This window comes from Notamacropus eugenii, chromosome 1, assembly GCF_028372415.1.
Source record: "Notamacropus eugenii isolate mMacEug1 chromosome 1, mMacEug1.pri_v2, whole genome shotgun sequence".
NCBI classification, from domain to species: Eukaryota; Metazoa; Chordata; class Mammalia; order Diprotodontia; family Macropodidae; genus Notamacropus; species Notamacropus eugenii.
In genome coordinates this window covers 56,796,871-56,821,861 of record NC_092872.1, presented here as the reverse complement: position 1 = coordinate 56,821,861, position 24,991 = coordinate 56,796,871, and the positions used below count along the sequence as shown (strand labels likewise).

The 24,991-nt window shown below is 41.9% G+C and overlaps 1 protein-coding gene and 1 long non-coding RNA gene across 5 annotated transcripts; one reads left to right on the top strand and one right to left on the bottom strand.

The window, feature by feature from the left end:
* The first annotated feature begins 452 nt into the window (after positions 1-452).
* Positions 453-11,927, top strand: LOC140520824 (uncharacterized). Its single transcript, XR_011972663.1, has 2 exons — positions 453-4,724; positions 6,722-11,927. It is a non-coding gene; the product is annotated as an uncharacterized lncRNA (long non-coding RNA).
* Positions 11,888-23,671, bottom strand: LOC140520705 (caspase-14-like). 4 transcript variants are annotated; one of them, XM_072634845.1, is made up of 10 exons: positions 21,078-23,670; positions 20,766-20,988; positions 20,532-20,620; positions 18,217-18,330; positions 17,738-17,905; positions 15,935-16,157; positions 15,264-15,392; positions 12,975-13,049; positions 12,434-12,537; positions 11,888-12,256 (listed from the first exon to the last, which is right to left on the bottom strand). In XM_072634845.1, exons 1-10 carry the CDS (start codon positions 21,213-21,215, stop codon positions 12,143-12,145), a joined length of 1,377 nt encoding a protein of 458 aa, XP_072490946.1. In that variant the 5' UTR covers positions 21,216-23,670; the 3' UTR covers positions 11,888-12,142. The 4 variants fall into 4 exon arrangements, with proteins under 4 accessions (XP_072490946.1, XP_072490953.1, XP_072490961.1 ...); XM_072634852.1 differs by having other exon boundaries at positions 20,532-20,617; positions 21,078-23,669; XM_072634860.1 differs by lacking the exon at positions 18,217-18,330 and having other exon boundaries at positions 21,078-23,671.
* Positions 23,672-24,991: the final 1,320 nt, after the last annotated feature.

Below are 24,991 nucleotides of genomic sequence, written 5' to 3'. Positions count from 1 at the left end.
AACAGCCGTCACTGTCTGGGGCTGGACTCGGGAGCAGTACCTCAGCAGAAGGGCACAGTTAAGGAGGGTACCGAGATGCTGAGCTGAAGCTGTCCTAGGTTCAAGGTTCCACCAAACGGCTCATAATGCTAACTACATACTATTAGGGGGAGAAGATTCTAGCGTGCTAGAGGGAGATGATTCTAGCAAGGTGTTCACGCTCCATCTCCCGACTCCGTGTCTTTTCTCCCTTCTGGTCCCAGCCTCCTGGCTTTTCTGGCTTCCTTCAAACCCTAGCTAAATGCGATCTTCAACAAAAAGCTTGTCTTGTTCTCCCTTAATACTGATTATCTCCGGTTTATCCTTCATGTGTTTGTACAGTCGTTTACCTGGGGTCTCCCTAATAGAATGTGAGTTCCTTCGAGGGAGCGACTGTTTGTACCCTCTTTGTACAATGCCTGGCAAATAGCAGCGGATGAGTAAATGCTTGCTGACTGGCTGGTTGAACAGATAATTCACCACCACTATAGACCGCAAGTGGCCTTCTAGGTCCTTGGGTATGGCCTTTTGACTGAATCCACATTTTAAGGAACAAATCCTTTTATTAAGGGGATTTGTATTTGTGAATTTTGGATTTGGATTTAGATTCAAATCTGTGAAATTTGGATTCAGTCAAGGGGCTGCACTTGAGGACCTAACCCTCCACATGTGACTTCAAGGTCGCAGGTTTCCCAGCCATTAGCATTTTTCTAGCTTGAACCATGGGATTCCCACCTCATCCGTTGGAATGGTGTACGATTATGGACTCTGCAATGCAGCTACCAAGTCTCCGACTTTCCAGTTTGGCTTCTCCCACTTCTACTGGGAATTCGCCTCAATCTATTACCTGGAACCAAAATGAGCAAAGGAGATTGCCCCAGGGCCCATAAGAAAGAAAACGGTAGTGTCCTCCACCCAGATGCCAGCTCCGAGAGAAAGACTGACTGGGGACTCAGTCAAGGAGATTCTGCTAGGAAGCCACTCAAACCCGCCCAGGCTCCCTGTTCTCCAAACCCTTGGCCTTAGGTCTGCGTGCAAGCAGCATAGGTTCTGAATCTCCTACTTTGTTTTCCAATGGAAATTGGGGTGTGGAAAAGGTGAACAGCCAACAAATTTCTCTCCCTGGTTCCAAGGAAACCTACCCACAGGTCAGCACCAGCTTACTTACTCTTGCTATCTTCAGTTAAAACACAGGTTTTTAACCTTTTTGGTGTCATGGACCCCTTGGCAATCTGGTGAAACCTATGGACCGCTTCTCAGAAAAATGTTCTTAAAGGCATAAAAGAAAACAAAAAGATTAAAAAGTAAACCAATTATATTAAATATGATCAATTACATATTTTTAAAAAGCATTTTCACAGGCCCCAGATTAAGAACTCCTTAGCTAAAAGGAAGGTAACCCTAAATCTTCCCACTTGACCTCATAAGTGAGATCTGAGACCAAATCAAGGGTAGATTAGATTATCTTGAAAAGTGGAAATATTCAAGTATAAACTGGATTATGGGAGATATTGTATATAGAATTCCTGTTCAAGGTGTGGGTTGGGATAATTTCTGAGGTTTCTTCCACTCAAATTCTATGATGCTAATTAATTCCAACCTTGGCAACTCAGTAGGGCTGTACCCTTGGGTAAGTCTCTTGCCTCCTTATCACAGAGGAGCAGAGGTGGTCCTGGATTCTTGAAGGCTATACCTTCTGAATACAAGTTTTCTGAAGTCCAAACTAGAAAGGCTTCCAGGGCCTACTTGGAAAAGTATTTTGCCTTTAGAGGAGCCTCACTAAGTTTGGAGAAACTAGAGGATGAAAGGTCCCCCAGGTGATGATTTTTTTTTTGTCATAGTAACTCCTGAAGACTAAGGCATGAAGGGGTTTACCTATACAGATGGATCAAGGATCCTGACACAGGATGTTGTACTATATGCCTCCCAAAGTTGTTCTAAGAATTAATGAAATAATGTGTCCAAAACTGGACTTGGGAATCAGAAAGACGTGTCCAAATCATGCCTTTTAACTTCCATGTTCCTTTATTTTTCCTCATTTGTAAAATGGAAATAATTCTAGCATCTATATCACAGGGTTGTTGGGAGACTCGAAGGAGATGATATGTGTGTAAACTCATGGCCAAAGCAGGTGTGGTGGTTTCCAGAAGGGACAGTAGTCTGTGATGAAAAGTGATTCCTGACTGACAAGTAAGTCTGAGAGAGAAGCTGGGAGAGTGAAATAGGAAAAGCAAGAACTTGAAAGGCAAACTACACACACACACACACACACACACACACACACACACACACACACACACACACAATAATCCTTCATTTCCAGCACTTATACCCCAAGAGACTAAAAGAGGGGGGGTACTCAGGTAAGATTGTTCTTATCCAGGTTGAGCTAAGATTTCATCTCCCCCCTGGATAGCCGAGAACCCTTTACTCTTGTGTATTCTATCACTTAAACTAATCTGAATGGCTTCAAAACATTACTGTTTTAATATTTGCTTTGATAAGTATGTTTCCTTTCTCTCCTGACTGTCTAAGCTAACTGTTGTTCCCCAGGCCTCAGTGGGAGGAGAACGATCTCCTTCTCCCCCTCCAGCAACTAGCAAAGTAAGCCCCTTGAAAGCAGTAATTGTCTCTTCCATTTCCTTATATCCCCATTCATTAGCACTGTGTCTGGCACATAGCAGGTGCTCAATAAATGTTTATTGACTATGTCATGATTGAAATTAAAGTAAACTGAGAGACAAAGACAAGCATGATCAATTTATTAGTTAGGCTAAATGCATAGAGCATCAGACCTGGAGTCAGGAAGACCTGAGTTCAAATATGACCTCAAATACTTACTAGCTGTGTGACCCAGGCAAGTCACTTAACCTCTGTTTGCTGTAATCCAGTAGAGAAGAAAATGGCAGTGGAGCCAAGATGGCAGAGCTCTCCACCTAACCCCTCAAAATACCTGTTAAAAATGACTCTGAACAAAGTTTAGACAGCAGAAGCCAGATAATGACAGAGTGAAACAGATTTCCAGTTCAAGAAAATCTGGAAGGCCGACAAAAGAGATCTATTGCACCAGGCTCAGAGCAGAGCTCATCCAGGGTAGGTCGTGCAGGCACAGACAGGACTAAACCAGGCCTCAGAGCACTGAATCATTGCACTGTGGTTTCCAGATTTATCAACCCACAAACCCAAAGACAGTGGAAAAGGTCAGTAGAAAGCTCTCTCACCTGGTTGAGAGAGGACTGTGGTCCAGCACTAGCCTCAGTCCCAGCCCCAGGACAGTGGCAGCTACTGATGCAGTGGCTGTCTGCTTCTGGAGCTCTTGGCTTACAGAGGATGGGGGAATTAAGCAACTGATCTGGGCCAAAGCCTCTGGCCCTGGGGCAAGGAGGAGCAATGGCATGGTGAAGCTGGTGGTGGCTGTGGAGAGGGAATCCAGGCAGAAGAGTAAACACCTCTTCTTTGATCATACCACTTTGAAGGAGCTGAGAATTTATGGGTCCCTTGAGATTTCTCTGAAATCATCCACACAAAGCCCCTGAAACTTCAAACAGTGTACCCTCAACTTAACAAGGAGCTTAGAGGTCAAGTAACTGGCTGGGAAAATGACAAAAAGGGGGAAAAGTAAGACTATAGAAGGTTACTTTCTTGGTAAAAAGGTATTTTTCTTGTGACAAGAAAGAGCAAAGCATACAAGTGGAGGAAGACAATATGTCAAGCTTCCTACATCCAAAGCCTCTAAGAAAAATATGAAATGGTCTCAGGCCATGAAAGAGCTCAAAAAGGATTTTGAAAATCAAGTAAGAGAAGGAGAGCAAAAATTGGGAAGAGAAATGAGAGTGATGCAAGAAAATCACAAAAAACAAGTCAACTGCTTACTAAAGGAGACCCAAAAAAATGCTGAAAAAAGTAACACCTTTAAAAATAGGCTAACTCAAATGGAAAAAGAGATCCAAAAAGCCAATGAGGAGAAGAATGCCTTAAAAAGCAAAATTGGCCAAATAGAAAAGGAGGTCCCAAACCTCACTGATGAAAATAATTCCTTCAAAATTAGAATGGAGCAAACAGAAGCTAATGACTTTATGAGAAATCAAGAAATTATAAAATAAAACCAAAAGAATAAAAAAAATAAAAGACAATGTGAAACATCCCATTGGAAAAAACAATTGACCTGGAAAATAGATCCAGGAGAGAGAATTTAAAAATTATCAGTCTACCTGAAAACCATAATCAAAAAAGGAGCCTAGGCATCATTTTTCAAGAACTTATCAAGAAAAATTGCCCTGACATTCTAGAACCAGAGGGTAAAATAAATATTGCAAGAATCCACCTATCACCTCCTGAAAAGATCCCAAAAGGAAAACTCCTAGGAATGTTGTAGCCAAATTCCAGAGCTCCCAGGTCAAGAAGAAAATGTTACAAGCAGCCAGAAAGAAACAATTTGAGTATTGTGGAAATACAATCAGGATAACACGAGCTCTATCAGCTTCTACCTTAAGGGATCAAAGGCCTTGGAATATGATATTCCAGAGGTCAAAGGAGCTCAGATTTAAAACAAAGAATCACCCACCCAGCAAAACTGAGTATAATAATTCAGGGGGGAAAATGGCCATTCAACGAAATAGAGGATTTCCAAGTATTCTTGAGGAAAAGACCAAAGCTGAAGAGACAATTTGACTTTCAAACACAAGAATCAAGAGAAACATGATAAGGTAAACAGGAAAGGAAAATCATAAGGGATTACTAAAGTTCAACTGTTTACAGCCCTACATGGAAAAATAATATTTGCAATCCTTGAGACTTCTCAGTATTTGGGTAGTTGGAGGGATTATATACATATACACAGAGGGTATAGGGTGAGTTGAATAGGAAAGGATGATATCTACAAAAATAAAATTAAGGAGTGAGAGAGGAATATATTGGGAGGAGAAAGGGAGAAATATAATGGGGCAAATTATCTCTCACATAAAAGAGGTAAGAAAAAGCTGTTTCAATGGAGGGGAAGGGGAGAGAGGTGAGAGGGAAAAAGTGAACTTTACTCTCATCACATTTGGCTTAAAGAGGGAATAACATACACACTCAATTTGCTATGAAAATCTATCTTACACTATAGCGAAGTAGGGGGAAGGGGAATAAGCAAGGCAGGGAGAGGAATGATAGAAGGGAAGGCAAATGGGAGGAGGGGGTAATTAGAAGTAAACACTTTTGAGGAGGGGTAGGGTCAAAAGAGAGAATAGAATAAATGGGGGGGCAGGATAGAATGGAGGGAAATATAGTTAGTCTTTCACAATATGACTTTTATGGAAGTGTTTTGCATAACTACACATGTATAGCATATATTGAATTGCTTACCTTCTCAGTGGGGATGGGTAGGGAGAGAGGGAGAGAAGTTGGAACTCAAAGTTTTAAAAATGAATGTTAAAAAATTATTTTACAAAGAACTGGGAAATAAGATATACAGGCAACGAGGTATAGAAATCTGTCTTGCCCAACAAGAAAATAGAGGAGATGGGGCTAGGAAAAGGGAGGGGTGTGATAGAAGAGAGGGCAGATTGGGGGAAGGAGTAATCAGAATGCACATTGTCTTGGGGTGAGCAGAGGGGAGAGATGGGGAGAAGATTTGGAACTCAAAATCTTGTGGAAACGAATGTTGAAAACTAAAAATAGATAATTTTTTTTTAAAAAGAAAGTACTTTCATTTTGATAATTACTTTCACCAGCAAGTATTCATTTGTCTGTCTGCTTTGTGTATGATTTTGGTTTCTTCAAGTTCTCTTAGGGTGTTGTGAGTTGGTCTTCCCATAGAGGAATTTCTTGCCTTTGTGTTGTGAGTCCCTTAATATACTATTAACATTCCTTAGGCATAAACTGACCACCCATTCATTCTGGTGTCCTGACACTACAATTTATAGCCAGACTTCACGGTGCCTTGGACAGGAAAGATGAAAGATAAAGTTCCTGGTATCTATGAAATCTCTACCCAGTCCAGACAGTGAATTTTGCTAACCTAATTGCAGGGAAACCCTGGGCATAATATCTGTTTCTTGTCTGTCTTGTTTCTGTGTATAGTCTGTCTAGGTGTTGTAAAATGGGGTCAGACCAATCGAAGCCAGTAGAAGGAATGCCTACAGTTATACTGGCTCCTCAGGCCTCCCTATTCCCTGAGATAAAACAATATTGAAATTAGGCCAATTAAAAAAATTAGACCAATTAATAACTTACAATGGCCCCTAAGTGTTCAAGTGAAAGGAAGAGTCAATCAATGCTGAAAACTTTATTTCTCTCTTATTTTAAGAAAGTGCCGCAATCAGCCCAATGTTCAGCAACCACCACCCTGTTCAGTCAGTAACCATAAACCTTGAGGCAAGACCCTCTACCAGAAAAAAAAAAAAGATCGTGGCTCACTGAAGGCTCAGATAACAGTTAGCATTTCTTTCTTAGAAATAAATGATTTTGAATTAACGTATGTACTTTTTTTAATAATACTATTGCACATTTAACAAGCTATAGGATAATGTAAAAATAACTTTTATATAAACTGGAAAAGCAAAATTCATGTGACTTGTTTTATTGCGATATTTGCCTTATTGCAGTGGTCTGAAACTGAATCCACAGTATTGTCAAGGTATGCTTGTATTTAAAATAGCTCTTCCAGCTACTCTTAATATCTAAGTAAGGACTTATTCTCATTGACTTTTTTTATTATCAGGTTTTCAGTGGGAGATGAAGAGGAAAACTTCAAGATTCTTTCTTCCTCTCTGTCTTTACAACCCTGGTTAGAGATTGCAAAGATAAAGACAGACAAGAAAATGAGAAAAATCTTTTTTAGAATCATTATAAAAAAGTTAAAGACTAAATTGATAACTGAAATGTAATTTATGTACTGTAAATTTCCAAATTATGGTTTAAAGATTTTTGTAACTGCTGAATCATCTTACTGGATTTTTGGAGGTTTGTGGCAAAATTAAGATTAAATACAAACAGCACTTGCCTTTCATGCTTACCTAGAGGGCAATAGGTGTGTTATTCTAAGTAAAACTAAAGCTGATTTGAAATGATTCAATAGAATTTAATTGTTTAGGTAAACTAATAGCAGTCATCTAAATTGAAATAGACTATACTACTCCAGAAGTAAAAGTATAGCAATTAATTGGTATTGTATAAGGAAATCTATAGAGGAGAGATTCAGTGGCATGTGAGGCTACAATGTGATTGAGAAAGAGGAGGAGATGACCTCAAGATCGTAGTTAAGATAAAGGGAAGTGAGGAATCAAAGTATAAAATAAAAGGTTACTTTAAAAGTTGGTAGGCTTTAATCAAAGTCCACTGGAAGAAAACATTTTTTGCAAGAGAGAAGGGTTAAGGAAGTAGAGACAGGAGGAGACTGGGTGGAAAGTTAAAGAAATTTGAGGTCTGTTTTCATTGACAGCATGAATAGAGGTTTTGAGGTCTGGTTTTTTTGACAGTGTGAATAGAGGGGTTTGACAGTCAAAGGTTTGGAGTTTTGGAAAGAGGTTTGATGTTGTTTTATTTCACTGAGATAAGAAGGAATTGAGAAACTTTTTAGAGAATTTCTTTTAGCAATTTCAGAAGACAATATTCTATCAAGTTATATAACATTTGCCAAATAGAAACTATAGAAACAAATCTGTAGCATGAAATTATTTGAGTATAGCATACAAAAACTCTGGCCTTGAAGGACCAATCAGAGGGTATATTTCACTCCTTAGAGTCTCTTAGGCTCCAAAAATAGTGGGATGGGAATGTGAGATTGCCAGATGACATCAGTGAATCCACAAAGGACAGAGTTCTTTAGGTGAATGTGAGAAAGCCTTTGTTGATGTCTCAGATCTTTTGTACCCTAAAGATGATACATGAACATAAAGGAGAAAAATATGAAGGATATATTTTGTTACAGTTCAGCCTTAACTTTGTGCCAGAAGGCAATTCAGATTAGATGGTGCAAGGAGTATTAAAAAAAGGATTCAGCTGAGAAAGTAGCAGTAGATGAGGTAAGAGAATTTACATCAAAGAGAAGTACCTTATTTGTATGAGAAAACTAATCCAAAACTAAGCCATCTAATCCAATCCAACAAATATTTATTAAGCACCACTGACAAGGTAGGCATGGTGCTAAGTGCAGGGATACAACTAATAAAAAGATAGTCCCTGCCCTCAATGAGATTACAGTCTAAAAGGGGAGATAATACACAAAAATAGGCCAGAAGATGGAGGAGGGATGGGACACCAGGTGGTGCCTGTCCATGGGGGCATCTTGTTCCAAGAAGTTGAAAACAGGAAGAGCAGAAGATGAAAGATGGAGTGCTCTGAGAGTCCAGTTTCTGCCTTTTAGAATGGAAGGCTTTGGGGGTGGAGCCAAGATGGCAGATTAGAAGGACAGACTTGTAGAAGCTCCCCCCATAGCCCATAAAATACCTGTAAAGAATGACTCTAAACAAATTCTAGAGCAGCAGAAGCCACAAAACGACAGAGTGAAAGAGATTTCCAGCCCAAGACAGCCTGGAAGACTGACAGGAAAGGTCTATTTCACTGGGCTCAGAGCAGAGTGCATTGAGTCCAGCCCAGCCTTGGCCACACAACAGGGTCAGGACTGGAGCAGGCCTCAGGTTGCGAGTAATCCCCAGCAGCAGCTGCAGTTCCCAGATTCCTCAACTCACAAATGCTAAAAGGCAGTTTCAAAGGTCAGTAAGAAAGCTCTTTCACCTGCATGAGAAGGGAATGTGGTCTGGTCCTAGCAGCCCCAAGGCGGCAGCAGTTGCTGTGGTACAATGTCCATTTTAGGAGCCCTCAGCCTAAAGTCCCTGGGGGAATCGAGGGGCTGATCTGAATCTCAGCTGAGTGGCAGCCCTAGGGTGAGGAGGAGCTCTGGCTGGCTTGGTAGAGCTGGTGGAGGCTTTGGAGAGGATCCTGGGCAGAAAAGAGCGCTTGTGGTTGCTCCCAGACCAGAGCACAGGCCAGGAGAGGAGTAAACTCCTCTCCCTTGATAGTGACACCTTGGAGGAGCTGAGAACTTACAGGTCCCCAGACTATACCCTCCTCTTGACAAAGGACTCAAAAGTCAAATAACTGACTGGGAAAAAACCTAAAAAAGAGGAAAAAAATAAAACTATAGGAGGCTACTTTCTTGGTGAATAGGTATTTTCTTCCATCCTTTTAGATGAGGAAGAACAATGCATACCATCAGAAGAAGACCTAAAAGTCAAGGCTTCTGCATCCAAAACCACCAAAATAAATATGCAATCATCTCAGGCCATGGAAGAGCTCAAAAAGGATTTTGAAAATCAAATAAGAGAGGGAGGAAAAATTGGAAAGAGAAATGGGAGTGATGCAAGAAAATCATGAAAAGCAAGTCAACAGCTTCCTAAAGGAGACCCAAAAAAATGCTGAAGAAAAGAACACCTTTAAAAATAGGCTAACTTAATAGAATGGAAGGCATTGGGAGAAGTTTGATGCTCCACTCTCCAGCCCTCCAAGCAGGGGAGAGGAGGCTGAGGGAGCAGTCAATCAAGGTTTGAGTTAGCTGCATAGAGGTGAATTTAGTACCACATGGAGTTCAGTACTATTTGACTTTCACAGAAGAGAGCCCTATTAATGTGGTGAGCACAGGAAAAACAAATAAACAAACATTTCCACCAGCAGACATGTTTTACTGGGTACCAGAAAAAAACCCAACAACATAGCAAAACTCTACATAGAGGCAAAGGTTAAGAAGAACTTCTATGGTAGCTCTCCATGTTGAACAAATACAATGGAGGCCAGAAGGGAGAAAAGCCAATGAATTCCCTGAATTTGAGTGCTGATTTAAGCATTACAGTGGACTGAGGAGTCATGCATATGACCAAAGTGTAGGGAAAGTTTTAGTTTGTAAGTCAGCAGTACAGTGTGTGCAACTGATTATACATCAGTTGGTTTCAGATTTTTGTTTGCAAAATGAGGGGGGTTAGATTAGGTGAGGGCAGCTGTCACAGTGGATAGAATGCCAGACCTGGAGTCAGGAAGACCTGAATTCAAATCTGCCCTCAAACTAGCTGTGTGATCCGAGGCAAGTCATTTAACCGAGTTTGCTTCAATTTCTTCATCTGTAAAATGAACTGGAGAATGAAATGGCAAACCACTCCAGTATCTTTGCCAAGAAAATCCCAAATGAGGTCACAACTAGTCAGACATTATTGATACAACTCAACAACAACAAGGTTCTAATTCTAGAACATCTTGGGAAAAAAAATAAATGTTATATTCAGAGCTCGATTCTTACCATATACTAGGCAACCCATATTGTCCGTGCTAAGACTGTGGAAGTAGTTTAGCAGACACTAGGGAATTCATACCACAGAGATTCATGAACAGCTGGAGGAAATATGGAAAATGTTTTGGTTACTGTTTACATGCAGTTACACAGCAAATAAAACACACTCCTAATAGGATTCAGAGTATAATATATGCTTTACTTCAATGATGTCAAACTCAAATAGAAACAGGGACCACTACTCTGTACGTAAGGATCTGTGGGGTCCACACACTGACCTAGTTTTAACATGTAATATTATCTATGTTTTGTTGTATTTTTATTTTGTTTTTGTTAAGTATTTCCCAAGTACATTTTAATCTAGCTTATGGGCCACATGTTTGACACCTCGGCTTTGACTCAGGTCTTACTATCCATCAGAAGGCCCACAGTGGCTTTATTTGCATTAAGGCTAGATGTAAGGAAAAAATTCCAAACAAATTATAAAGTAAAATGGGCTATCTCAGGAAGCAACGGGTTCCCTCTCACTGAGGTCTTCCAGGCAAAGGCTTTATGACCATTTATTTGGTATGTTGTAGAGGGTATTTTTCAAGTATGGGTTGGCACCAGATGGCTTCCAGCTCAATCTCTGATACCAGTAGCTTGAGTGTTAGAAGTTTCAGTTGGAATATGAGAGAATTTAGGTGGCTCCAGATATGGAGAGGTACAAAAGGCTGTCCCAGAAGCTCAGAACAGAATCAGAGTTGTGGTAGGAAAACTGTATTCTGGTGAGGGTAAGGGAGAGTAAAATTATCCCAGATAATGTCCCATGGGTGATGAAAGCAAGTTTTGTGATTATTTGCCAAAATACATTAATCCAATCTAACAAACATTTATCAAATACCCACCATGTGCAAGGCACATGTCTCAGGTACATATTTTGCCTTTAGATTGTAATGATCTTTGGTACATAGAGAGGGCCTTTATGTCTAATAATTCATATACTATAACCAGTTTGCAAATAAGCCATATTTTATTATTAGTAGTAATAACTTACATTTTTATAGAATTTTAGGGTTCACATCTATTATCTCATGTAATGTTTCACAACAACCCAGTAAGATAAATAAGGCTAATATTAATTATCCCCATTTCACAGCTGTAAGAACCAGGGCTTTAAAATGTGAAGAACTCAGGTCTTTGTGATTTTATTGTATCCATATTGTCTGGAAATCTTCCCAGTACAAAAAAATGTCTTTCTCTTTCTCTTTGCCCCAGGCATGGTTTCAATTATCCTCAGTTGAAAAACTGGCTCCATAGAGGAAAAGGGTAAAATCAACTCAAAGGTAGAGTCTGGATCAGGATCCATATAACAGTGCCCATTTCCTAATATCTTCCCAGATGTGCTAATATTTGATTTTCATCCCTGAGGGAATTCATAGTGGAACTGGTAGGAATTGCAATGTTTTCCCTAAAGTGTAGAGTCAGCATTATAAAAGAGGTCAAGGTTGGGAGTAAATCCCAGATTGGAGCAAAACTATAGAAAGTTTGAAAAGTTTGCTACCTACTTCCTGCCAGAGAGGTAATGGTCTTAAAATGTAAAATGAGACATACATTTCTGGACATGGCCAGTGTGAGTATATGTTTATTAAAATATATTTATAACACATTTTATAAGGATTTTCTTTTCTAATTGTTCAATGAGGGTGGAAAGAGAATAAATGCTTGGATAAACAAATACATATGTAAGATGGGAGGAAAAAAAAGAATTTATTAAACACCTAGTATGTGCCAGGCACTGGGGATAAAAAAAAAAAAACAGGTGTGAAAAATTGAGGGATAGGGCCTTTGAAGGTCCAGATACACTGTCTTGCTTTCCATCTCTCAGACTTTTAGACATAATCTTTTTCTCAGGGAGCTCCTGATCTCCAAGTTCATTTTTCGTATTTCATCACAGTCTGGACCAAGCACATCCATCTCACACAGCTTCCTGTTTACCTGCAAAAATAAGATTTGATATAGGGTTCTCTGCAGGGCTTAGAGTTTGTGTTTGAGTTAAGCTTCCCAAGTTGGGGCTCTCTGGGACAATGAAATTATCATGTTTAAACGGGAGGGAGTACATATAAGTCTTTGGACAAATGAGGAAAGGAGTTTGGCTGCCCTTAGGTCACTTACTTCAGTTAGAAGTTCCAAAAGGTCCCGGTGAGGGTCAGCTATGATAACTTCTACAAGAGTCTGGATAAAGTCGGAGCCATTCTCATCTCGGTATGCCACATAACCTAAAAGGCAACAGACATCAATCAGTTTTTCTTCTCATTTAGGGAGAGGGTGGAAGAAGGGAGTTCAGAAGAACAGAAGAACAGAAGATCTAGTGGAGGGCTGAGGTATAGGACAGAAAGTAAGGATTTCTTGTAGGACCACAATCTTAAAAGTGGAACCAAATCAACAGGTCTTGATCAACCTGAAGATTGGTTGGTTTCAGACTAGACACAGTACCTAATTCTAGGAAAATATGTCTCCTCTCATTCTGGAATAGGAGGTTTTAGTTCTTCTTGGGATAGACCAGAAAGCCCTGGTATTGGAGCTTTTTTTTTAAGGAATGGAATTTGAGAATAACTTGCTTGTCAATAGTTGACTCCTGGGAGAGGAATCCAAATTCTCTTCCTATTGCCCATAGGTTTTTTGTTTATTTTTTCAGTTGTGATTTCCCTCATACCTTCTGCAGCTGAATAGACTCTCAGGATGTCCACTGGGTCTAGGTTCCTAGGAAAGTTCTCCCTGGAGAAGACATCTAGGATGAATCAGAAAATTACTCATGTAGAAGAAAATAATTACTACCACTCCCATCCCTCTGCCTCAAAGCATATAGGAATTCACAAACTATCAAGAAATCAAAAGACATTTCAGTCCTAACTTTTGGAGAACTTATTAATTCTACCATTCTTCTACCCAAATCTCTAATGCAATGGTTAGATTATTATGCATGTCAAAGACTTTTACCCCAACTTTCTTCTACCCCCATCTCCAGCCCCTTCCTCTTAGCCATTCTCCTGTCTTATCCCATTCCCTGCCCAGTTTCCTAAACCAAGGGCAAATTCTCCCTTTCCACTGCAATGTTAAGGCATTGCATGGTCCTTGCTCATTTCAGAGTCCATCTCCTCAAAGAAGCATGTTCTGATAAAGTAGTAGGGAGATGAGGATTCCACCCAGTTCCTCTTGGATTTCTAAGATCATAGGATTTACAGCTAGAAGGGATTATATACATACGTGTGTGTATATATATATATATATATATATATATATATTATACATACATGTGTGTGTATATATATATATATATATATACACACACGTATGTATATATGTATGTATATAACTAGACATTATCTAGTCCAGTCTCATTTTACAGATGAGGAAAGTGAAACCTAAAGAGAGAAAGTGATTTGCTCAAAGTCACAGAAGTAATAAGTAGAAAGCTTGAATTTAAACCCAGTTCTACTGACTCCTACTGCACTACCCTACCCAAGTCCTTTCCATTCTACCATATTACAGCTAGGTTGGTTTCTTTGCTATCTGTTAGCATTTAAAGTCTTCAGGTCTGAGGACTTTGACGCTAAGTGGAAACATTGGTTCTTTGCATATCAGATGGAACAGACAGAGGATTCAGAGAAACCTAGAGAAAATTAAGGAAAAGAACTGGGAGCTATGAGTTATGTGACATTTAAAAGGAAGAATGGTGAAAAGTAAATATTTTCCTGATTTTCTAAAAAGGGAAGAGCATGATCAGCAAACTATAAGTTAGGCTTTGTACTCTGTATTCTGTCCTGGTCAGGCAGCACCTGGGTTATTATGGTCAGTTTTAGGTGACCCAATTTAAGGACACTGATGAAGTAAGATGTGAACAAAGGATGGCAGCTAGGATGGTGAAGAGCCTTGTGGACATGTCATGGGATAAGGTGGAGGAACTTCAAAGGTTTAATATGGAAAAGAGAAAACTCATGGGGAACATGATGTCTTTAGTGAAGTATCTGAAGGGCTGCCATATGAAAGTGCTTTCTTTGCCCCCAGAAGGCAGGACCAGGGGTGCGATGGGAAGGAGTATTTTTTTTCAAAGGGCAAATTTAGGCTTGATGACAGCAAAAACTTCCTAATAATTAGAGCTATGGGATGATCTGCCCCAGGAGTTAGTGGATTCTCCCTCAGTGGGGTCTTAAAGCAGAGATTGGCTAAACATTTGTCAAGTAGATTGCAATGGGAATTCCTTGGAGATTTGTCAGTTATATTATAATGGAGAATGAATTAGATGACCATTGAGGTCTTTTGCCACCTAAAATTCCACAATTCTACGAACTCTGATATATCAGAAGAGGCAGCAAAGGACAGCAGACAAAGGACCTTGGATTTGGAGTCCCCAAATCTGGATTCCCATCCTATCTCTATCTGCCAAGTCTCTGTATCTTAGTTGCTCTGATATTTTGGGTGAATCCCTTCACCTCTCTGATCCTCAGCTTCCTTATCTGTAAAATATAGATAGTAAGACTTTGCAAGTCAACATGAAGTTATTGTGAGGATAAAATGGAAAATATTATGTAAAGCTTTTCAGAAACATGAAAACTATGTCTATCTCAACTAACACTGTGTCTACTATGTGCAGGACTCTGGGGAGGAAGAGATAAAGGCGGAGGCAAAGATGAAAAGTGGATCGTAGATTTAGAGCTGGAAGAGACCCTGCCTTCAATGAACTAATGGTCTAGCCTCAGCCTTAACCTCAGGCTCTTGGGGGGTGAGGGGTGGGGATGATATTTACACACACATTTGAATATATTGGAATGGAAGAGGTTCCCAAGAAAGACAGTGTAGTGACAGGTGAGGACTGAGGACAGAGCTCACCTTTAGCAGTTGGGAAGAAGAAGGACAACTAGTGAAGTAGACCAAGACTAGATGATCTCAGAGATCCCTTCAAGGCCTAACATGACAACCCCTAAAAGGAGAAGGAATCACCTACCTTGCATGTTAGCATAAACCCAAAGGATGTCTGCATGAGAGGGGATCGTTGAAGACCTTGGTAGCCAATGCTGTAGCCAGCGTCCCAGCCAGGACAAAGGTCTAGGTCTCATGCCTGGGTCTCTGTTACCTGACAGCCCATAGAAAAAGGGCAGAAATGAGTATCATCATTTTGTGAGAGAGGAAGTTTGGGCTCAAAGTGATGGAGTGGCCTGCCCCAGGTCATTCAGGTAATAAATATCAGAACTGGAATTATCTCATGGACTTCCTTGCACAGCAAGTAAAAAATAACCCATGGGTGCTGGCTCCAAATCCAGGATTCTTTTCTCTACCTCCACAGGAAAATCCATCAGGTAATTTGTAGCTACTAAGCCATAACACAAAAACAGAAGACTATCTTTGCATTTAAGAAATATCTTGTTTTTAGAAGAAGTCAAAATTTGCACATAGGCAACTATTAGAAAACAATATAGTGTATGCCACAGATGATGCTAGAGTGATTCAGGATACAGAGTTCATTTGGGCTGGAGTGATGGACCAGCTGGATTGAGAGTCACCATCAGAGAAAAGAGAGGGCATGAAGCCAAGAACTAGGCTGAGAAAGGAGAATGGAGGACTGGAAGCTGAACAACTCCGAGTTCCAAACAGACAAACAGCTGAGTCCCTACTCACCCCCACGGCACCCCTGCAGCAGAAAAACTTTGGCCTTGCCCTGCAGGACCTGACAAGTGCTCAGCTCCTTCACCATCTCTTCTACTTCCACCATCTGTCCATCAGCCCCCAGAAGCCTCCCCTCAGATTCCCCATGAGCCATAAGGACTATCAGGGCACAGCTCACAGTGGTCCTACAAGCATCCAGACGCTCCCGGAACTTAACCAATGCCTTTCGGAAATCCTGAGGGTAAAAAGAAGAATTCCAATATATCCCCAAAGCAGGGGATCTTTTTCATAAGTAGAATCCATATTTTCCTTGGACCTATGTCAGATTTCACACACACACACACACATACACACCCCAGTGCTTACCTTTACCCACCTGACCCTAACCTGGGTCTGACCACAAGTTTCCCACCCCTGGCAGACTAATCAATCCCAGAAGTCTCTTCCAATTTTGAATTCTTTGCTTCTTTTTGCCTAAATAGTATCCATCCAGCTGCACATTTGTTGAAAATCGGGAAAGGACTCAATCAAGAAATAGCCTTCCATAGACCTAGTGACTTCTCATACAATATCCTACCACCCTAGCTCTTGGGTTCCAGCTCAACACCTGCTATGTGCCAGGTACTGTGCTACCTGCTGGAGATAGTTTTTAAAAAAACAGGGGAGGGGGGCAGTCGCTTCAGTGAAGGATCTCACAATCTAATGAGGGAGATAATATGCAAATAACTATGTACAAGGTATATATATGTGTGTGTATATATATATATATAGAAGATAGATTGGAGACAATCAACAAAGGGAAGATACTAGCATTAAGGGGTATGGAAAAGTTTCTTGCAGAATGTGGGATTTTAATTGATACTTGAGGGGAGTCAAAAGGCTGAGATGAGGAGGGAAAGCATTCTAGGCATGGAAGACATCCAGTGGAAATGGCTCTCTAATTGACCTGGGCCACTGGAAGGGAATCTGGATTCCAAAATGAGTAGTTTGAAGAAGAATAAGGAGAAAAGGTTTGGCAAAGAAAATACTTTCATATGACAGCCCTTCTAATACTTCAAGAAAGCCATCATGTTCCCCATGAGTTTTCTCTTTTCCATGTTAAACCTTTGAAGTTCTTCCAACTAATTCCATGACATATACACAAGGCTCTTCACCATCCTAGTTGTCATCCTCTGTTTGCTTCTTATTTTATCAATGTCTTTAAATTGCGTCACCTAGACCTGACCATAATAATCCATCTGCTGTCTGACCAGGACAGAGTACAGACACTAACCTATAGTTTGCTGGTTTTTCTCTTCCCTTTTTAAAAAGTCAGGATAATATTTACATTTTTTCTATTGCCTCCCTGCTTTCTTAGACAGGATGGGTGTTTGGTGAGTCATGTTTTCTGGGAGAAACTGGACACCAGGAAATCTGGATGGCCAAGGACAACCAGGACAGAAAAGGTGGAAGCTCTGGCCATTAACCACAGGAAAAAGGTTAGCTGCTACTGTAGCAGGAGGAACAGAGGACCTTAGACCTTAGGTGCAATGAGTACGGGATGTTAAGGCCATTAACTTAGATGTGGAAAGGACTTTAGATATCATCAAGTCTAACCCTTTTATTTTATAAATGAGAAAAATTAGAGCATGAAAAGTGATTTTTCTGAGAGCCCATAGATCATCAGCTACAGGGCTAAGACTGGATGTCAGGGAATTTTCCCATGTACTTGGGCCTTCATGTAGCACTGCGTCGGTCTAGCCCACTCCTTCCCTGCCTCAATCCCTCCCCTTACTTAATTCCTTCATCCCCTTGTGCCCCCTTCCAGTATCTCACCTGGGCAGTGGGGTTCATCTTCAGAATACTCTTAAAACCCAGGGTTTGGAACAGCCTCTTCAGGGCTTTAAGGTCCTGTTCGGCTCCAAAGCGGTCCTGGGTGACACATAAGATGAGGGCCACTTTTTTCCCAGACATGTCATATACCTCTTGAGGGATGGGGCTGGGCTAGGGGAGCAAAAAGGGGAGAGAAGAGAGAAACTTGATTTGGTGGGGAATGGTTGGAGCAGAAGGAACTCTGTAAGCTCAGGCTCAACCCTAAATCCTTGGTCCCCTGCTTTCCTAACTCTTTTTCTCTCCTTCTCTCTCCAGACTCCTTCCTCTTTCTCATTTTCTCTAGGCCTTTGCTCATTCTGTCCTCAGCTTTTCTCCACACAGACCACCATCAGCACCTTCTCTTTCCTCCCCTCAGGTCTCTCCTATCTTCCCTTTCTCAGCAGACCCCATTCCTATTGACAACATATCTGGTGCCCTCTTACCTCCAGGTCATGTGACCTTGTTCTCCTAAAGTACAGTGCACCCCGAAGAGAGCTCTGGAAGATGGGGCACTTGTACCCTATGGTAGGCATCTCCTGAGTTACCTTGCCAATGACCTGATAGGAGGAGGAAGGGCAATCTATCAAAAAGAACCCAAAGGAGCTAGGGAATTAGCCTGAGAAGTCTTGGGGGAAACATGAAGAGTGGACTAGTTCTGCCTCACCCGAGGGACAGAAATAGGCCTGCTGGGTGGGAGTTACTGGGAACTCTGTAACCATCAGAGCTGCCAGCAATGGAATGAGCTACCTTGGTAAGTAGTGAGACTATTTGTTGAGGATGTTATAAAGCTACCTGCTTAAGAGAGGGGTTGGACAGATAACCTCTGACATGGGATGAAATGTGCTCATGAGAGGGTTTCAGAGGGTGACTCCCAGACCCACTCAAAATCTAAAGAATGGCCTGAAGATGAAGGTAATGGTGGGGCCTAAGCCTATGGGGTAGCATCCTTTGGGTTCAAGGATCTTGGGAAGGAGGATAGGGCTCTTTCATCAATCTTGCTTTTAATTACAACTACAATTACTATAAAAATGGGGAAGGCGGGAAGAAATCTGGGGAGGAGGTTCAGCAAACATCACTAGACAGAATCTCAAAACCTGTGTTCTAGTACAAACCTCATCACTATGATCTGGTGCCTCTCTGCCTTTCCAGCCTTATCTCCGAAGAGGCAGCTAAGTGGCATTGTGGATAATGTGCTACGCCTGGAGTCAGAAGACCTGAGTTCAAATCCAACTTACTAGTTGTGTGAACCTAGGCAAGTTTCTTAACCTCAGTTTCCTCAACTGTAAAATGGGCCTAATAATAGCACCTACCATCCCTCAAACCCTGAGCTGTTACGAGGATCAACTGAGATATTTGTAAAGGACCTGACAAACTGTAGGTATGGTGCAATGGATAGGGAACTGGGCTGAGAGTCAGGAAGACCTGACCTCAAATCTGGCCTCAGACACTTATTGGCTGGGCAAGTCACTTAACCCTGCTTGCCTCAGTTTCCTCATCTGTAAAATGAGCTGGAGAAGGAAATGGTAATCCACTCCAGTGTCTTTACCAAGAAAATCCCAAATGGACTCACAAAGAGTTGGACATAACATTTCCTTCCCCCCCCCCCCCCCCGTTACTCCCCATCATGTACTCTGTATTTCAGCCAAACTGGAAGATTTACTTTTCTAAACCCTAATTCCACCCCTGTACCCAGTTGTTCCTTCTATCTGCAGTGCTTTCCTTTTCTTTTCTTTCCTATCAAAACCTCAAGCCCCCACCCATGACCCCTTCACAGACCCTCCTAGTCAGAGGCTTCTCCCTGCCCCCAATCTTAAGGGACTGTGTGGTTCTCTTCCTGGTTGTGTAATGGTAACAGTTTCTTCATCTGTAAAACAAGGATAACCCATGTACTGCAGACCTCTAGGGTATTATAACGTAATTAGAAAACCTTAACACATTATTTATCTAATTATTTATATGCCTTTTAGGACCAATATTTCAGTTATCTCACAGTATCCTAGAGAGCTGGAAGGGACTTTTGAGACAATCTAGCTCAACTCTCTTATTTTTACAGAGGGAGAAATGAGGCCCAGAGAGATTAAGTCACTGAGATGGTGACAGAGCCAGGATATGGACTTCAGATCCAATACTTTCCCCATTGCACTATGCTGCCTAAGCCCCGATCTTCTAGTATGTGTCTCGAAGCATCCGCTCCTATGCAAAGGCCTGACCCTGCCTTGTATGACCTCAAGTAAGTCCCTTCTCCATCTAGATTCTCGTCTTCTCTAGATGGGCTAGTTGACCTTTAAGCTCCTTCCTAATAGATGCTGAATACACAGCACTAGAAAATAGCATCAAAGAATTCAGAGTTGGGACTTAAGAGATTGGCTCAAATTTATCCCAAAGATTTACCAAGTGTTTTCCCCACAACTCTGCTTTTATATCAATTTGCACATGAGGAAACTGAGTTTCAGGAACATCAAGCCACACAGCTGGGAGTCAAAATTCAAACCCAGGTCTCTTCACTAACTCCAGGACTCCTTGCATGAAACTATACTTTCTTTCACATACAACTGATATGTGTGTATGCATGTATGTGTGTGTATACATACATACACACATATATATGTATAAAATTTGCTGAGTGCATATATATCTGAGAAATGGGACAGATGAGTGAACTGAGCTGTGGGCCCCAGAGGTCATGGTAGGACCCCCTCCCCCCATTAAGATGAAGAGGCAGGACAGAGGGGTCTCCCATTGCTAAGCCAGTCCAGACCTGGGTGAGCACCTCCAACAGGTGCCAGTGGGGAGAGTGCCTGCAGAGGTCTGTCAGGATGGAAAGAAAAGCATTGGATTCCAAGTCTGCTGGAGACAAGAAGGGAAAAGTGGGGTCAATTCAGAGAGAGAAACTGGGATACAAGTGAATCTGGGAAGATAGTGCAGATGTTTCTAGTGCCCTTATTCCTGCCCTTCTCCCCATACCCAGATGCCCATGCTGATTCTCACTCACTGTTGGGGCTGCCCAGCAACAGAAACACCTTGGCTTTGCCCCACAGGGCTTGGCAGAGGTTCAGCTCTCCAACCAGATCCTTCTCTTGTACTTCCCTCCCATCTGGTCCCAACAGCCACCCTTGACATCCACTGTGAGCTATGAAGACGACCAATGCGCAGCTGATGGGTCTCCTGTGGGCATCCAGAAGCTCTCGGAAATGAGCTAGTTCTTCCTGAAAAGACTGGAAGAGTAATAAGCCAGATTGCTTGAGCTTTGGGAGAGGAGTTGGGATCTCAAAGGGATGCAGAAGTCATTGGGAAAATCACTCACCTTGGCCTTGACCACTCCTCTAAGGCAGTTCTTAAAACCGAATGCTTGGTACATAGCCTCCAGAGCAGCAACTGCCCTATCCTCTCCAGCTTGCCCTCCCAAGGCACAAAGAGTCAGGGCCACTCGGGTCCCAGACATGTCATATTCCCCCTGGGAAGACAAGTGCAGAGATGGGGAGGGAGAGAGAGAGGGGGAGGGGAGTCTCTCCTCCTAGAGTCAGGAGTCCAGGAGGGAAATGGGGTCAAGGCTCAGTTATAAAGTGGGGGAAAGAGCTTAACATTAGGGTGAAGTCATTAGGTTTGCCTCACCTACCTTCCTGTTCAGGCAGTCCCTAGCCTCTGCCTTTTCCACTGCTACCTGCAATGAGCTTGCCACCAGGAAGGCCATGAGCAAAATCAGTCTCTCTGCCTCTTGGACTCTTCTCTGGCTTTCCCCACTGGGCTCTCACTCCCACATCCCCTCATCATTGGGTCTCGCACTTTGGAACTCAATTTATGACTACACAACAACTGGACTCTGCCCTCATCTTTGAGATCGGAACGGGGAGCTAATTTCCTAATTCCCCAGTAATCCAACTCACTGCCCCAGTCTTCATCTTCAGACACCGCTCCCTCTACAGGAATTAGACAGGCTGTCTGCCAGCACCTGGCTCTTCTCCTGGACCTTCAGTGACTTTCCCTAAGACAAATCCTTTCCTTGGGTTGTACTTAGACCCTACCTTCCTCTTCCCTGATCTGGTTACACTTTAAGGTCATGTTTCTGTTGAACTTCAAGGTATATTCATCTCCCAACAAGAGGAGAGGGCATTATACTATTATGTTGCCTTGTAGGTAATGTAAGATGGGCCTTTCCATCTGACTGGCAGTTGAAACTTTTACCCACCATTATTAGAATGTAAACTGTTTTAGAGCAAGAACTGTCATTTCTTAACTGTCTTTTCAACATTTCACACATAGTAAATACTTTCTCATTCATTCCTTTATCATCCTTGTTTCGCCTATAACATACTCATTCTGAGAATCCCCAGGCTCAGTGACCCAAGTACTAGATTCATTCTGTTACTAATCTTGACCTTGGCCAAGCTTTCTCCTCTCTGGACTTAATTCAGTGATGGGGATAAGGATTAACTGATAGTACCTGATGAACCATTATAGTGCTTAAGGTTTGCAAACCATTTTCTATACTTTGTGCACATCTAATCCTCACAAACCACCCTCCACGGTAGGTATTACACAGATAGTATAGTTGAGAAAACCTTAGTGGTTAAGTGAGTTGGCAGTGATTATAAAGCTAGAACTTGCTGGTAGTGGGATTCAAATTCAGATCTCAGGTCCTGACTCCGAGTAGGATCTATAGTATATCACACAGTCTAAGGCTCCATCTATACCGGACATGCTACATTCGATGGTCTCTTCCAGCTGTGACATTACAAACTCTCAGGAGGGGAGAGCCCATCTAGTCCATTTGGTGCCTAAACAAGTATCCTCTACAGAACATACCCCGCCCCCCCCCATGGGGCTATCCAGAAGACTTTACTTGAAGCCCTCAGGTAAGAGGGAATGCACAACCTCTAGAAGCAGCCCTTTACACTTCTGATAGCACTGACTATGGTAGGGAGTTTTCCTATTCTGCTTTCTGGGATAAAGCAGTACAAGCAGGAGTCCCTTTCTACATGACAACCTTTCAAATATTTGTAGAGGGTGATCATTTCCTTGCTCAGTCTTTTATTTTCAAGATAATCACCCTAGGTTTGTAGTTTTTTTTTCAATCAACTTCATGGTTCTTTAACATCCTGGCTGCTCTCCCAGATTACCAATACCCCTTCCCCCTTATAAAATATGGTGCCCAAAAGTGAACCAACATTCCACATGTGATCTGAAAAAAGCATTGGGAATGATTACCTTCTTAGTTCTAACCGTAATGCTCACTTTGAACCTGCAACATAGGTTAACACAGTCAGATTTCAGAGAGAGCTTTTGAAATGCTTGCCCCATCTTGTTCTTGGTGCAACTGCTATTTAATCACCAGTGGTAAGACTTTACATAGATAATCATCAAATGCATGTAATCAGATTTGGCCCAACGTTCTAGCCTCTTAATAGCTTTTAAAATCCTGTCACCCAAAGTGTTAGCTAGCCCCTGCCTCAGCTTTCTGTCACCTGAAAATTTGACAAGTATGTCACCTATGCCTTTAAATCATTGATAAAAATGTTAAAAATCCTAGGGCCAAGCACAGATCCCTGGGGCACTGTCCTAGACACTAGTTTCCAAGTTGGCATTAAACCTGTATTGAAGTCTAGAGAGACATTCCCTACCTCAGATCACAGATTATAAGTGAGAGAAATCATCTAGGTCAAGTGACTCCTAGTTGGGCATTACGCTACAGCTGCCTTGGTTTTTACAAGGGTTGAGACTACAGTAGGCTCCCCAGAGGTCAGCCTTCAACTTCTGCCATTAACATAGATAGGAATCTTAGGGTCTATCCAAGTCATTTCATTTCTTTCCCTTTCCTTGTATCCAAGAAGTATACCCCCTCTCCCAGTAAAGATAGAGGGGCATTGGCAAAGTCCAAAATTTTTGAGCCCCAACCCTCATCCCATCCCCAAACCCTACCCCACCCCCACCCCCAAACCCACCCTATGCCCCACTTCTCTAACCACAGGATAGCTTATCATTGAATGTCAGACCTGGAAGGACTCTTACAAAAAAAAAATCTGATCTAACCCTTTCATTTTACAGATGGGAAAAATGCTAGAGGGGACAGGAATTATTTCAGATCATATAGCTAGTAACCAACAGGACGGTCTTGAAGAATAAACCTAATATTCCTACAATCTCAACCCACTCTTGGAGTGGGTTGAAGGCTAGTAAGATCCTGGGAATATCAATCGGAGTGACCTTCCTCACCCTCTGTAGATCAAGGGTTATTCTACTAGAGTCCTGATAGGCTCTTAATCACTTCGGAAGGATGTGGAAAACTTGGGGAGGATACAAAGGATAGGCACAGAAATAAGGGCAGAAAGGTCTGGGAGGTAGAAGTTCTCTGGAAATGTGAAAGGGATTCTCTGATCCAGAGAAAAGAAGGCTAAGACTTACAGCTGTCTTCTAGGCTGGGGCAGGATTTAAGTAAGGGTTTAAGTTGAAGATAGTGGTCACTGGGGGTTCAGGCAGGGGAAGGAGAGTTAGAAAACATGTAAGAGACATTCTTAGTAGCCTCCAGAAGAGAGAATGATTAAGAAGTGCCTTCTTCAACCTCCTTTAACGATCCAGAGGCCTGAAATCCCCATTGGAGTTCTTCCTAAACCCTTCATGAGGCTCCACCTAGAGTCTACTTCAGTTCTCAAGACTCTAGAGATGCTGCTGCTTAAAGAAAAAATGCTCTAAAACAAGCAAGAGAGACTGGGACAGAATCAGGGAGTAAAAGGGAAGGAGACTGAGAAAGAACACCCATTCCATCATCCCATACTCAAATACTTTCCATAGATTATTTCACACACCACTTCCTTCCCCTCTTCCCATTTCCAGAAGTTATAGGTCAATAAGGACAGGATGTTTAGTAGTAATGAGAGTGATGGTAGCTTCGACAGCGTTGTCATCACCCAAGAGAGAGGCAGCTGCACCCAGCTGGAAGGTGGCTAGTTTCTTTGACTGTGGAGCTATCAGGGTGGAAGAAGACAAAAGAGTTATTATGGCCAGAAACCTTCAGGGGTCTGTTGGTGTGGAGGTTGGATGATGGTCAGGGGAGAAAATGTGCAAAGGATGGGAAGGTAAGAGATTTGTCTCAACTTCCCTGAATCTCACTGCATGCCCTTATCCCTTCAAACTAGTATATATTCCGAGACTCCAGAAACATTAAATGAAAATGAGAGAGGAAGATGGGAAGGAACACAGAACAAAGAAAAGAGAAGGGAAAAA